The 14,290-nt window shown below is 39.5% G+C and overlaps 1 protein-coding gene across 1 annotated transcript; it reads left to right on the forward strand.

Moving 5' to 3' along the window:
• The first annotated feature begins 603 nt into the window (after positions 1-603).
• LRIT3 (leucine rich repeat, Ig-like and transmembrane domains 3) lies at positions 604-13,074 on the forward strand. Its single transcript, XM_065634833.1, has 5 exons — positions 604-719; positions 1,918-2,396; positions 10,581-10,886; positions 11,972-12,391; positions 12,458-13,074. The coding sequence occupies exons 1-5, from the start codon at positions 604-606 to the stop codon at positions 13,072-13,074; spliced, it is 1,938 nt and encodes a 645-aa protein (XP_065490905.1).
• Positions 13,075-14,290: the final 1,216 nt, after the last annotated feature.

A 14,290-nucleotide genomic window follows, 5' to 3' on the forward strand; every position in this document is an offset into this window, starting at 1 on the left:
TTACGAATGGTAGTATATGCACTCTTGATGGTTCTCAGATTTTGGGAATAAATATCTTCTATTATTATGTATGCATGCATCTGAAGTCTGGCTTTGCAGTGTGTAACTTATTTGAAATGCACTTTTTTTTTTTTTTCTAAAAACTTGTTTTTACAGGACTTTTTAAAAGCTCTTGAATCTAGACTTTCTATTAATTTGTAAATATTAAAGAAAATGTCATGCAGCATCCTCATCTGTCCTAGATTTCCTTCAGGAACCTTGAAATGCTTTATGGACAGTAACTAACGCATTACCCCTTAGAAGGAGCAAAGAGATATTTTATTACACACTAACCCTACAAACTACCTATTAAAATAGCCTTGAAACATGCTGGATATGATTTTAAACAGAGTGTGTTCTTCTGGTAGAATAAAGAATGAGCTGGTTTAACTGATCCCTTTCAGGATACATTTGAAGGTTAAGCAACTATAGATCTTGGCTAATCTGATGTAATCTGCTGTTGCTAAATGGATGTCTACATTCACATTTGTAGCACACTGCACACCAGTGCTTAGGAATAAAGTTTTCAAAATTTTTTCGTATCAGTTCTGCTGGGAGGAAGCCATGTATCTCTTTATTTACATCTGCCTCCTAATGAGCTTTTTTGAAGAAGTGTGTGGTTTTTGTCCTTCACAATGCACTTGCGTTTACCATGGCAGAAGTGATGGCACTGGAACAAGGTATATATTTTATTTTTTGTTATGCAAAGCAATTTATAAGGAAAAGGGTTGAAGAAATTTGAAATAACATTTTCATGCATTGCAAATTAGTTCGAGCATAGTTGAAGTATGAAGTTGAAGTGTTATATGGCTAGCAGTGTTCCTGAATAGGAGCAGATGGTGATTATGGCTTTGTACTTAGCAAATAGCTACTCTAAATCTTCAGGTTTTGCAGAAGGCAATTTCTTTCTGCTCCATGATTTTCCTACTATTGTAGTGTCCTTTCTATTTCTACCAAGTAGTTGTCTGCAGTAAGGCGATTCTGGTATAAATAAATAGAGTAGTTTCTTCTTTTTTAATCTGCAGGAAAATCGTATGATGTTTTGGTAGTAAAGAGGTTAATTTGAAATTTGATGATCTGGGTATTGTGATGTCAATTTTGCAAGAGACTCTTTGTCATTGCTATTTATTGTCACAAAATATCTACTATAAAGCTGCATAAGGAGGAAGTAAAATAGAAGAAGAATATAGAGAAAAGGAGGAGAAAATTAAAGATAGGCTTATGAGGGGAGGGGAATCTTCAAGATAATATATGCAAACAATGTACTCCAAAGAAATGGAAACATACTGATTCTTGAAAATGCTGAGAAATCCCATTTCACTGAAATTGACAGGAGCAGAAAGTTTTTAGCACCTCTAAAAAGCAGGTCATTTCTATGTAGACATCAGAAAGAGGGCTAGTAAGCTCTTTTTTAGAGCAATATGCTAACGTTTTCAATTTTCAGTCTATTCTGAATGGTAAATATAAGCAAATGACAGATACTTTGAATCTTCACCAGATGTAAAACAGATGGCATGCAGTTCTCACTTGAGATACGTGCACGTATTATTCCTTATGCAATGGCATCTGTTTTTCAGTTGTCAGTAGAATTATGGACAGAAGATGGTGCTTACATGCCTTAGAATAAAACAAATCTAGATTTCATGTAAAAGTATCACTGCTATTTTGTATTACTTTTCTGTTTAGAAACTCACATTTGTCTTTTCAATTTTTAAATGCAGAGGACTAGCTGCTCTTGATTTGACATTATTTATTCTGCTAATAGTGTTGCAGAATGTAGTAGCATTTGAATTTACATCTGAAATACAAATTTCTGATAAAGAAATGCTGATATCTCTCTCTTTTTTATTTTTGTATATATATATTTTTTTTTTCTAGGTCTGTGCTCTGTAATGATCCTGACATGTATGAGATCCCTGTAAACGTTCCTGTGGATACTGTAAAACTTCGTATAGAGAAAACTGTCATACGAAGGATTCCAACCGAAGCCTTTTACTACCTAGTAGATCTCAAATACCTGTGGGTGACTTACAACTGTGTAGCCAACATTGATATCAGCAGTTTCTATAACCTGAAACAACTGCATGAGCTACGGCTGGATGGCAATCTGCTCTCAACTTTCCCCTGGGAATCGCTGGCAGAGATGCCCAACCTACGGATTCTTGATTTACACAACAATAAAGTGACCAGCGTTCCCGCCGATGCTGGCCGGTACCTGAGAAACCTCACCTACCTGGACATATCCAGCAACAAGCTGACCACCTTGCCATCAGACTTGATGGACATTTGGCCTCCCTTCTCAGAAGCTGTCCTGTCCAAGAACACAGACATTCTGGCAACCCAGAGAGTCATTTTGGGTACGTTAAACAGCCCATCTCACTCCTTAATAAAATGTACCTAAATGTTAAGTTGCAAGTGAGAGCAGGCAGGGGACCAGCCTGAGATTCAGGAGAGAGTAGGTTTTATCCAGATCAGTCTGATGTTTTGTACTGTGATTATTGATTTATTTATTTTCTGTTGGTGACAGAAAACTATAAAATGACGATTGTGACCCCCATGTATGTTGTTATATCAAGATTATAAAACTGAAGTAAAATCTATGAGATTCTGGTTTGCAGGAATACGGGCCATATGGAGTATTCCACATCCATGTAAATGCAGGACTTCAAAACCCCATGTTTCTGATGACATTTCCTTCATCCCCGTATGTGGTTGCAATTGCAAGCATGTCCATCTGCATCTGGTTTTTTTCAGTGGCTCACAAACCAAATGAGTAGCTACAGTTGATGATCATTTGAAGCCTGTCCTGAAACACAGTGCTGCAGGTAGTGTTGGTGGCTCGAAAGAGGGCAACTGCTCTCCCTATGACTCCTGTTGACCTTGCATTGCTCTAAAGCTGACTGATTAGCCTCAAGTTTTTCACAATTTACATGTTGAATATGAGAGAGAGAACGGGAATCTGATCCCTACAACTACACAGTACTTTTCATAGTGTTTAAGGTCAGTATTTTAGAATAGTTTGGCCAGACTGATTTTGGTTTTTTTGTGTTTTTTTTTTTTTTTGTGTGTGTTTTTTTTTTGTTTTTTTTTTTTTTCATAAATTTTATTCCATCTCTCTAGTATACTATCACATCAGCTCTGTGATTTAGTGCTCTATTGTATACTTTCTTTCTACTTCATCGTCTTGCAGGTGACCCCTTTCTGTTCTGCAATCTCACAACATGGCTGGAACAGCTCTACCAATAGTGTTGACTTCTGTCACTGTTTATGTATAAGTTCCCCAGGGCTCAATATTGGGGCCCTTTCTGTTTAATATCTGTATCAATGATCTGGATGAGGAGACTGAGTGCACCCTCAGTAAGTTTGCAGATGACACCAAGCTGGGTGGAAATGTTGATCTGCTGGAGGGTAGGATGGCCATATAGAGGGGTCTGGACTGGCTGGATTGGTGAGCTGAGGCCAATTGTATGAGGTTCAACGAGGCCAAGTGCCAGGTCCTGCACTTGGGTCACAACAACCCCAGGCAGCGCTACAGGCTCGGGAATGAGTGGCTGGAAGGTGCCTGGCAGAGAGGGAGCTGGGGGTGTTGACTGACAGCGGCTGAACATGAGCCAGCGTGTGCCCAGGTGGCCAAGAGGCCACCAGCATCCTGGCTTGTATCAGGAATAGTGTGGCCAGCAGGACTAGGGCGGTAATCATCCTCCTGTACTCAGCACTGGTGAGACCTTGGATCCTGTGTTCAGTTTTGGATCCCTCATTGTAAGAAGGACACTGAGGTGCTGGAGAGAGGGCAGAGGAGGGAGCGGAGCTGGTGAGGGGCTGGAGCACAAGTGTGATGAGGAGCGGCTGAGGGAGCTGGGGCTGTTCAGCCTGGAGAACAGGAGCTGAGGGGAGAGCTTGTCGCTGTCTACAACTACCTGAAAGGAGGTTGTAGCGTGAAGGGTCTTGGTCTCTTCTCCCAAGTAACAAGACAAGAGGAAATGGCCTCAGGTTGCACCAGGGAGGTTTAGATTGGATATTAGGAAGGATTTCTTCCCGGAAATGGTTGTCAAGCACTGGAACAGACTGCCGAATGAAGTGGTGGAGTCACCATCCCTGGAAGTCTTTAAAAGACGTATAGAAGAGGTTCTTATGGACATGGTTTAGTAAAGATCTGTCCTGCATTGTACTGCCCAGTATTTCCAATGTCTTGATCTAAACTCCCACTATTCAGTGTTCATTTGTTCAACTGCTTTGTTTCACAGCAGAAGCTGCAATTCGAAACTCTAACTCAGATGAGGTTGTATATAAATAACTTAATAGAAGTAAGTAGGCTGAACAAGTTCCTCATATGCATGGTAACTGTAAGTTTGCAGCATTAATAGGATTTTTGTTTATTTGGGATTAAAAAAAAAAAAAAAAGCTGTAAAAGTAAGTCCAGCTCCATACCCCTGTCACTGTCCTCACGCTGAAGGCTATAGGAGGCAGTAAAGTAGGAGCTGACTATGCTGGATCTAATCCTCCTGATGATCTTGTGTGGGAGTGCCAGAGGTTATTTGGTTTCCTTGTATTACATAGCCTTCACCACTTAAAACAAAACAAAAAACCCAAAAGAAACAAACAAAACCAACCCCGAACCCACCAAAAAAACCCCAAACCACACACACACACTCTTCTTTCATCCCCTTCGCTCTGCCAACCATCTGCAGGCTTTGTTGGTGGGTGCACTTTGCCAGCCTCCCCTAGTCCTGGAAAACCCCCTGGTGACAGCATTGAGTTCTCTAGAGACTTGGGATGTGACCTTTGGATCATTTTCATTTATGAATTTTAAATGGGTTGGAACACAGATCTCCAGAGAGGAACACACACTGGGTTCAAACAGCACCTTCCTTCTCTTTTTACTGTTACATGCTGACGGAGCCTATGTGTGGTCATTGTAGATTTGGATCTGAGAATGCAAAATGCCAGGTAGTACTTTCATTGTGCTGTGTTGAGTAAATCTACCTTAGGTAAGCTGTGAATAATTAGCTGAATTTTCTTTCATTGACATCATAGCCTTCTGATGTGTACATCCCAATGAAGAGACAGTGCTTGCTATAATAGAAACTCTACAGTGAATAAGGAAACATCCATTTCCTCTGGAGATTAGGAAGTGCCGTGCTCTTTATGTCATGAGTTATTTTGACAAACTTGCTTATTCTCCACTAAATGTTAGTTTTAGTATCTATATTACTGGAGCTTGCAAAACTGTATTTCTGCCACTCACACTCATTGCCAGAGGCTCATCCTTACGTTACTGTTGATGGATGATTCCAAACCAGTTGTTTTTCAGGAATGAGTGGTTGATAGAAACCATCAGCCTAGAAAGATGACCTAGGAGTTGAGATGTCTATATAATGCTCCAACCATAGGACATGTTGGTTTAGAATGGCAGGAGCAAGATGTGCTGTGTGGCTTCGCTTCCTCTATGACACCCCTCTGGTCTCTGCTGGGATTGCTGGAGTCTGAGGGAGGATAAACTTATCCCATAGGTAGTCTCCTCCTCCTCTGTGGTGGAGATAAGGATCACAGAGGCAGGTGATCAGGACAGATTTCGAAAAGGCCTCTAGCCTGCTGAGATGCAGATACAACAGGACTGAACCCTTCTGGTTAAGTCAGTACAGTTCTTAAAGCCCACGGCCAGACCATTCCAGAGCCTGCTGCGATAACCTCTTCCAGTGCTTATCTATCAGGATAGCGAGAAAGTTTCTCTTAATATCTAACCTCAATCTCCCTTACTGCAAACTAAGCTGATTAGCTCTTGTCCTACATGAGATGGACATACAGGAAAACTAATTACAATCTCTTACAGTAACCTTCCATACATTTTGCCTGCTTGTCATCTTAACTAATCACACCATTTCTTTCACTAGTTTGTTATAGACTGTGAGGTTTGGTTTTTTTTCTTTTCATTTTCTACCATAGTTACTGGTTTCCTTTGTACTCTTTTTGGTTTTAAAAGAAAGCTTTCTGTTGAAGTGTGATGCCCACAATTTCACGCTTTGATGCTCAAGAGTGTCCTGTATGCTCCAGCTATTCTCTGTGGCAGTGTTCAGCCTAACCATGTGCCTACATGGACTGGTAACTGCAGCCAGAGCTCTGCTAGATGCTGGAACCCAGAGCAATTAAATGCTGGTTTTGTCTAGTCAGGAAAACAGCAGTCAGATTCTACTTAATGTGAGAAATTATAGCTTGAGCTGCCTTCTCTCCTAGTTCCGGCAGAACAAGATTGTCACTCATATTTAATTAACAAGATCAACAGCAGCAAAGCCTCAAACTCAAATGTTTGTGCGTATGTGTTTTTGAACACCAGGAAGCAATTTTTTCTTCAGTGTCTTGATTAAGCATCAAGAAAGTTGCATGTAAGAGAAAGTTCTGGTTCCCCATGTTTACTTTAAGGACTCTTGGAGGAGCCATGGACTACTTTTGCCAGGAGACTGGCAGGTTAACATCTCCTTATGCTAAATGAAAGATGTTCAGGGAATAATTCCTGGCACTACAGCCAAGTGGCTCACTCTGGCTCTCATCCACACAGTTTAGGGCCAGCTCTCTTTAAAGCTGACTGCCTGTTCCACACTTTGTAAGATTTAGTCCTTAGTTTTCTATGTGATCTACTGGCTGCTGCAGTGACTCTAAAATGTAAATGTGTGGGTGGGGGGTGCTTTTTCTTCAGTTCAAATTGCCTGAAATAACATGGGAATTGCATCGCACCCCATAGAATTGTGCTTTTCTAATATAAACCAACAAGTGTATGTTGTACGCCTGATGGGCTGATAGACGTGCAGAATAGTTTGGAAGTGAAAAGCCTGCTGCACTTATGTTGGGCAAGAACAGGATAGAGAGAGTCATCCTTGGTGTAGTCTCATCCGTGAGCCTTTCACAGAGCAATCCCTGGAGTGTGAGCTATCCCTGGAGCCATGTCGGACTTCATCTTGGAAAGTGCCCTTTGAACAGTTCAAAACAAAGCTGTGGAGTTAGTTGACATTTAAGCAGTGGAAATGATCGAGGGACCAGTGTGTGAGTTCATCTGTCCCTCTCTTGGCTATGTCTGGAGCTAGAGCCTAACCCTTTGATATAAATCACAGCTAAGCTTCAGCACTGGCTGCTGTGAAGAGATTGAAATTTCTGATGTGAGTGATGGCAGTAACATTTTCCTTATGGAAAATTGCATCTAGTGAGTCACTGAGAGGAACAGAAGAATCCAGGATTTGAGAGAGTGGCAGTTAGATGAGCTCCTGCCTCTGTTGCACGTAGAGGTGCCAAAAATCTGAAATGCTGCAGGTCCATCAGGCTCCCAACAGTTATGCTGGGACATTGGGTAGATGCTGCTTTTCCTGAAATTGCTCCCTAGGAAATATTGTATGTAGCAAACACCTGGAGACAGTGTGGGAATTGTGGTTTACTGTGTAGAACCATGGATCAAAAATTTTGTAGCTTCAGTTGGAACACAGCCTTGAGTAGGTTGGCCCAAGCTGTGATGAACATTTTCATAGGCCCAAAACTTGAATATTTCACATACTGTTATTTTATAGCAACTGAAAAGCAGTATATTATACAAGTTATGGTCAGAGACTGGTTACTGATTTACAAACGAAATTTTGCTGGTAGCTATTTGAACGCTAAAGTCCATATTGACACAGCATGGGGAAGCCCTGCTTACTGAGAAGACTGCAAAAAATGTGCATGCACAGACACACATATACATATATTTACCATTGTACACACAAGCATACATATGAATGTGTGAGATTAAATTTAAAATACTGTAAATATTAAATAAAGATTTTTAGAGCAATTTATAATCCATATTTAATGCTAAAATATATGGCGTTGGTATATTGCAATGCATAAATATTTATCAACCTTCGTTTTGCTTGGTTAGTATTTCTTTCTCAGGTCAACAAGCTGCCTTAATATTTTTACAAAGGAATCCAGAATTTATAAAGACTTTCATCTTTTCATTTTGGGAATTCACATGACTTGCTGACTTACAATGGCTGTGCAAGTTTACTAAAAATAGTGTGAATGCTGTCAGATAGGGGCAAGACACAGATAAATAGAAGGGATGAGCCGTTGAGGCACGGAAGGAACTCCTGTAGCTGTATATATTATATGTATTTATATAAGTCCTGCTTTTCTAGCTAGTTCCACTGGGAAGCATGATAGATGGAGGAGGTGACTAACTGAAATAACTCTTTATTTGCACTAAAACACAGAAGTACAGAGTCTTTTGGGACTATAGCTTTCTTCTGAAGCTGAAACAAGGCCTTCAGAATGATCTGAGGTGGTCAAGACCCGTGTCCCAGACTGTACTAAACAACCACCCAATCTAAGGACTGTCCATCTTTGTTTCATCATTCCTTCTCTTTTGTTGATTTCTGATACTTATTGTAATAACTGTGGGTCTTATTTGGGACACAGAATGAATATGAAAGCCATGTATTTATATATATATATTAGGAAAAATTTCTTCACAGAAAGACTTATTAAGCATTGGAACAGGCTGCTCAGGTAAGCGGTTGAGTCACCATCCCTAGAGGTGTTTAAAAGACATGTAGATATGGCACTTAGGGACATGGTTTAGAGGTGGACTTGGCAGTGTTAGTTTACAGTTCGACTCAATGATCCTAAAGGTCTTTTCCAACCTAAATGATTCTATGATTTTATCTGAAAAGCCTTTGAGTGCTATTAGTAGTATTAGAAACAATAATAAAACCCATCCTTTCCTGCAGTAAAGCTTGTAGGATGCAAAAAGGTTGAAAAAGGAATATTTTCAGTAGTGTTCAATGTAAGGGAGAATCTGCTGCCTGGCATGTGGGATGGAAGCCCTATTGATGCTGCAAATTGGTCCTGATTAACACTGTGGACCCAGAGTTCCTGCCCTGCCACCTGATCATATTGGATGGTATCTCTTTTGCTTGTGAATATATGTGTGAAGTTTGCATGGGGGAAAAAAAATATTTTGGAGTGTGGATTTTTTAATTTTTTTTTTATCTTTTTATTTTTAAAAAAAATTTTGTATGTTTGTTTTTTAAAGAAAAGCAGTTGCTGATACAGTTTCCTTAATTTTTCCTTCTCTGGTCCAGCTGGCAATAAGTAGTGAATAGATGTAAAATCTCTTATGTCTGGAAAGAGTGAAATTGGATTGTGATGTAAAAGTCATGGAATCTCTTCAGGTCAAGTCTTGTTTTAAAGAGTGGGGATTAATTGGGGTTTACCACAGTTTTAACCAATCACTGCCATTGAGCTTAAAATAACCTAATCTTGCTCAGGTGATAAAAGGAAGCAGTAGTTAATTATTCATGTAGTCTTTCATCTACAGGTTTCTTCCAGAACAAAAAGCAGAATTTTTCAATTAGCTGTTATACTTCCTAAAAATACACGCTGAACATTATTAGCAGGTGTTTCAGGTTTTTTTCTTTTAATATTAGTATAATAAATATGACTTGCGTGTTGCACTAATCAGTGAATTCAGTGATGAGGGGATCTTACATATCATCCCTCATTTTAGACTGTAAGTTCTGTTTATTGTTAATACCAAAAAAAAATTGGAAAAGGTATGCCCAGAATTATAAGTCAAATGAGAAAATATTTGAATTCATGAGTGACACACTATGCTGTGTGGTGTTTTACCTGATGGAGCAGCTGTTGCTCTATGAAGGTCAACATAGTGGAGTAATCAATACCAGCTGAGGATTTAGACTCGTATTCCTCAGAAATGGCTGCTCTCTTTCACTGTAATAAGTTCACCAAGAAGGAGAAGCCATCATTCAAAGACCTTGGAATCAAGAAGCAAATGTTACCGTGTCTAACAGAAGAGGAGAGATAGCATTTTGTGTGCCATCATAAAAATATTGTAGTCATCAGCTTTTTTCAGCGTCCTTCCCATTTTCTACTCTTCTGCTGTTCTTTCTGAATGTATTTCAGAGATTGTCCTGAATTGAAGGCAGGTTTCTAAGAATATTGGTGTAGTTCAGAGCCAGATAAGCATTTTGTTGGCCTAAAGCTTTGTCTCCTTAGCCTTTATCATTTTTTCAAGGTGTAGAGATGTTGATGTAAGCTCTAAACCCTTAAATCATCATGTTCTTTGCAAGCATTGGAAAAGAGGGCCTGACAAGATCGAACTGTAAGAGCCGAAAGGACTAAGAGCAGAGTGACAGGATGTGATAGCCCTGAGAAGCTGTCTTTCCAGAAGGGACAGGCAGGTGAAAATGTATCATCAGTCTTAAGACATCTTTTCAAAGTGTTTTTTCCTAGATAAATAGCAAAGTTAAGCAGAGGTAGTGCCAGTATATTACTACGTTCCTGTAAACTCCTGTGAATAAAACGTTTAGCTTAATAAACGTTCATACTGTTCCTCTTCACCTCTGCAAAAGAGAAAAGATTAACTCAGAATAAGTCCACGGTTCTCCTTGATTACAGTATGACACATGAAAACCACCCAGTACAATCACAATATCCAAATATTGCCTGATAATATTATTTTATTTCTTTTTCTTTCCCCTCTTCCCTCCCTGCTTCAGGTTTGCAGGACAACCCATGGTTTTGTGACTGTCGCATTTCAAAGCTAATTGAATTTTCCAAAATTGTGGACAACTCAGTTATACTTCTTGATCCGTTGGTTTCATGTAGTGGACCTGAGAGCCTGGCAGGAATCTTGTTCCAGAGAGCTGAGTTAGAGCAGTGTCTTAAACCGTCTGTGATGACATCGGCGACAAAAATCACTTCCCCGCTGGGAAGCAACGTTCTGCTACGCTGCGATGCAACTGGGTACCCAACACCACAGCTTACTTGGACTAGGTCAGACAATATACCAGTGAACTACACAGGTATAACTGCTCTTTTATAGGAAATGGGAGAGCCTGAAATTGTTGGGTTGTTTGTGCTTTGAGATTATTATAATGAGTAACAATGGGCCAGGTATTGCACCAAGCTGGCAATTGTATCCGTGTAACAGCTGCTATGAAATTCTTTGTCTAGCTCTTGGTCTGAAGAGGCTCAACACACGGTTATGATTCTGGATGTGGTCTGTAATACGAACAATGTGCATGGAGAGGGGGAAATGGATGAAGTGAGGGAAGGATAAAGGAAAGTGGAGGTTGGGATAGTTGGGCCCTAACTCAGAGGCTGAAAAGCAGAAAGGAGAATTCGTAACTGGAGTCTCTGTTTTCGTTCAAAATGTTCATGCTAAAAAAGCTACTGAGGCCCTAACTGAGCCACCTAAAACTCAGCATTGTAAACATATGATTTTCCAAAATTGTGTTGTATATGTTGTTTACGAATGTTTATTATTTGCAACATCCAACTTGAATCCTAAAGAGGCTGTGATTGTCTGATATCATCCTAGCTGCTATGATAGATGTTTGTGCAGTAACAGATACAAAGACATTTTCTTGCTAATGGCAAGTAGTTAGCAGTTATCTTAAATCATAGGTCTGAAGAAAGTAATAGTCCAAAGTACTGAAATATCATAACACAAAAATAATTTCCAAAAATATTTCAAATGGCAAGTTTTTATAGTGTCACTTGAAGTCAGTGAGACTTGTACTTCCTAATGACTTAGCAGCTTGAAGACATTCGATTTCTCTTTATGTGGTTTTGTTTTACTTAGTGAAACTGCAAATTATAACTCCAGATATTAAATTCCAATATGACCCAAGCTAACCACTTTTCTGCAATGATATAATAAGGCAGGGAGTTCCACAGTTGAGGGTGGGGAGTGGTTTTGGTTTTTTGTGTGTGTGTGGTTGTTTTTTTTTTTAATTATTGTTTGGTTGGTTGGTTTTGTTTTGTTTTGTTTGTTTTTAAGTTTAATACATGTCACTTCTTCTGGCAGAAATAAGGGAAAAAGTAGTCTAATAATATTTACTTTAGCACCCTTTTATAATGTTTTACTCTTTGTATTTTCCTGTAGTAATTCAAGAAACACCTGGAGAGGGTGTCAGATGGTCCATAATAAGCTTGACAGGAATTTCATACAAGGATGCAGGAGAATACAGATGTAAAGCCAAGAACTTAGCAGGAATGTCAGAAGCTGCTGTTACTGTCACGGTGGTCGGTGTAGTTACTACAACTGTGTCACCACAGAAGTATGCAAGGAGACAAGAGGCAGAGAGTCAGAATACCACTCAGGAGGAATCCAAGCAGGAGCCTGAGAGGACAACCACACCTCTTCCCACCACACCAACCACCACAGCACTCATTAGCACTGAAAGGTCAACGAGCAGCAGGTTTACTGACAAGAAGCAATCCAGGCCCCTGTTCGATGGCAAGAAAAATGTGAAGGCAATAACAAATGGGAAAAAAAAGCAGGCTGGAGAGATAAGCAAGAAAGGTGAGGAGGCAAAGCAGACTGGGGAGATAAGCATGAAAGATGAGGAGACTTCACTGAATACAGCAGGTATGGCTGAGCAAAATGTCGCTGTAAAGAACCTAAGGGTGATCAGTGAAACTGATGAGAGAGTGACCTTAACTTGGAAAACTGTCAATGCTACAAGCAACTCTGCAGTCACTGTGTTGTACTCAAAGTACGGTGAGAAAGATATGTTGCCTCTGAGCACTGATTCTAGCAAAAACAAAGTCACAATTGATGGTTTGCAACCTAGTACGCAATATATGGCATGTGTCTCACCCAAAGGAGTGCCACCTACGAAAGAGCAGTGCATTGTTTTCTCCACTGATAGGTTAAACGATGAAAGCAGCTCTCAGTTTTCTATTCTGATATGGGCCAGCAGTGCAGCCTGTGTGGTTGTTTTACCTTTGATATTTTTCTTGCTCTACAAAGTTTTAAAACTTCATGTGAAACCGAAAACTGCAAAGGAAGCTGACCTTGCAAAAGAGACCTACGTGAAATTTGAAACGCTGTCTCTGAAGCCTCGAACAGTGAATGCAGGGGAGCAGCTCTGGGCAAGAAGGTACACAGATGAGTCGGAAAGACTTCTCCTTTGTTCTAGGTCAAGCATGGATTCCCAAATGACCTTCAAAAGCGAGGGCTCTAGGTCTGAGTATCTGTGTTGAACATGGGTAAGGGTGGAGGAGATGGAACATACAACAGTTAAAATTGATCCAAAATGATGATACTGCATCTGGACGCAGGTTGGTGTTAGGTGGTGGTCAGAATATGTTATCTTCTGTAATGCATTCTACTGGATGGGTAAGGTGGTGGGTAGGACAGAGAACAGAAGAAACATGTTGCCTGTTTATTTTCTTTTTTTTGTGTTTGTGGCTTTGAATGTGGAGGAATGATGTTCTTCAAAAGATAAATACAGCATGAAATGGTTGCCTCGTTAAAGATCTTCTGGTTTTTGTTTTCATTAAAACACCGTTCTGTTTTCTCTTCTGTCATTTTACTGTATGATGTGCTAGTTGCATGTATCAAACATTAATCACAACCTTCTTAAAAACTATGTATTTTAAAATAATAGGAAACCAATTTAAACTACTTCTATTGAGGTCAAAACTGTATTTGAAAATACAAGTTTTCTTCAGACATGAGCTTGTGCTTTGAGATGTTGTATAGCTCTGTTGGTACAGTATCTTGAACTGGAAGTGATCTCAGGCCAGTCAAGACTGAAGCTAACTAGCCACAGCTTATGGGTCCTTGAGAGGTACAATATACACCATATTGTCATTTCGCAGATGCTGTGGCAAAGGAGGTTCTTTAATATACTGAATCTCAGGTAAGATATCATTATGAGTAAGTCTGTGAGAGATACTAGATACTAATAATGTTAATTTACGTCGAATTATTGCAAAATCTCAGCCTTAGAATTTACTTGGATGCATATATCTATATACCTCAATTTCAGAAATCTTTGTACAGAAAATGTTGTGGTACTGTGTAATACAACACACACTCGTATATACCGTATATGATATAGATGTACAATATTATGTACTATATTGTAGTAGTATAATGCATTTTGAGATACAGCAAAAGGAGGTCTTGTCCTCAGGTCGTGTTGGATGTGTAATGAAGTTCAATGAGCATAGTGAAAGTTTATTGTGAGCATACTTCCCAGTGTTTCAAAAATCAGGTATTAATATTAATAGTAAAAATGAATGCAGAATAGCCTATTAATGATAATAATGAATTGTCTATTCTGAGGCTTATTGCCTGAAGTAAATAACAGAGCTTTCATTGATTTAGGTTCACATATTATGGTTAGGACTATGTATGAATTGAGAAACACAGTTTTTTCCTAAAAACTACAGCTGCATTGTTTTCCTGGAC

The sequence above is a fragment of the Caloenas nicobarica genome, chromosome 4 (genome assembly GCF_036013445.1).
Source record: "Caloenas nicobarica isolate bCalNic1 chromosome 4, bCalNic1.hap1, whole genome shotgun sequence".
Lineage (NCBI taxonomy): Eukaryota > Metazoa > Chordata > Aves > Columbiformes > Columbidae > Caloenas > Caloenas nicobarica.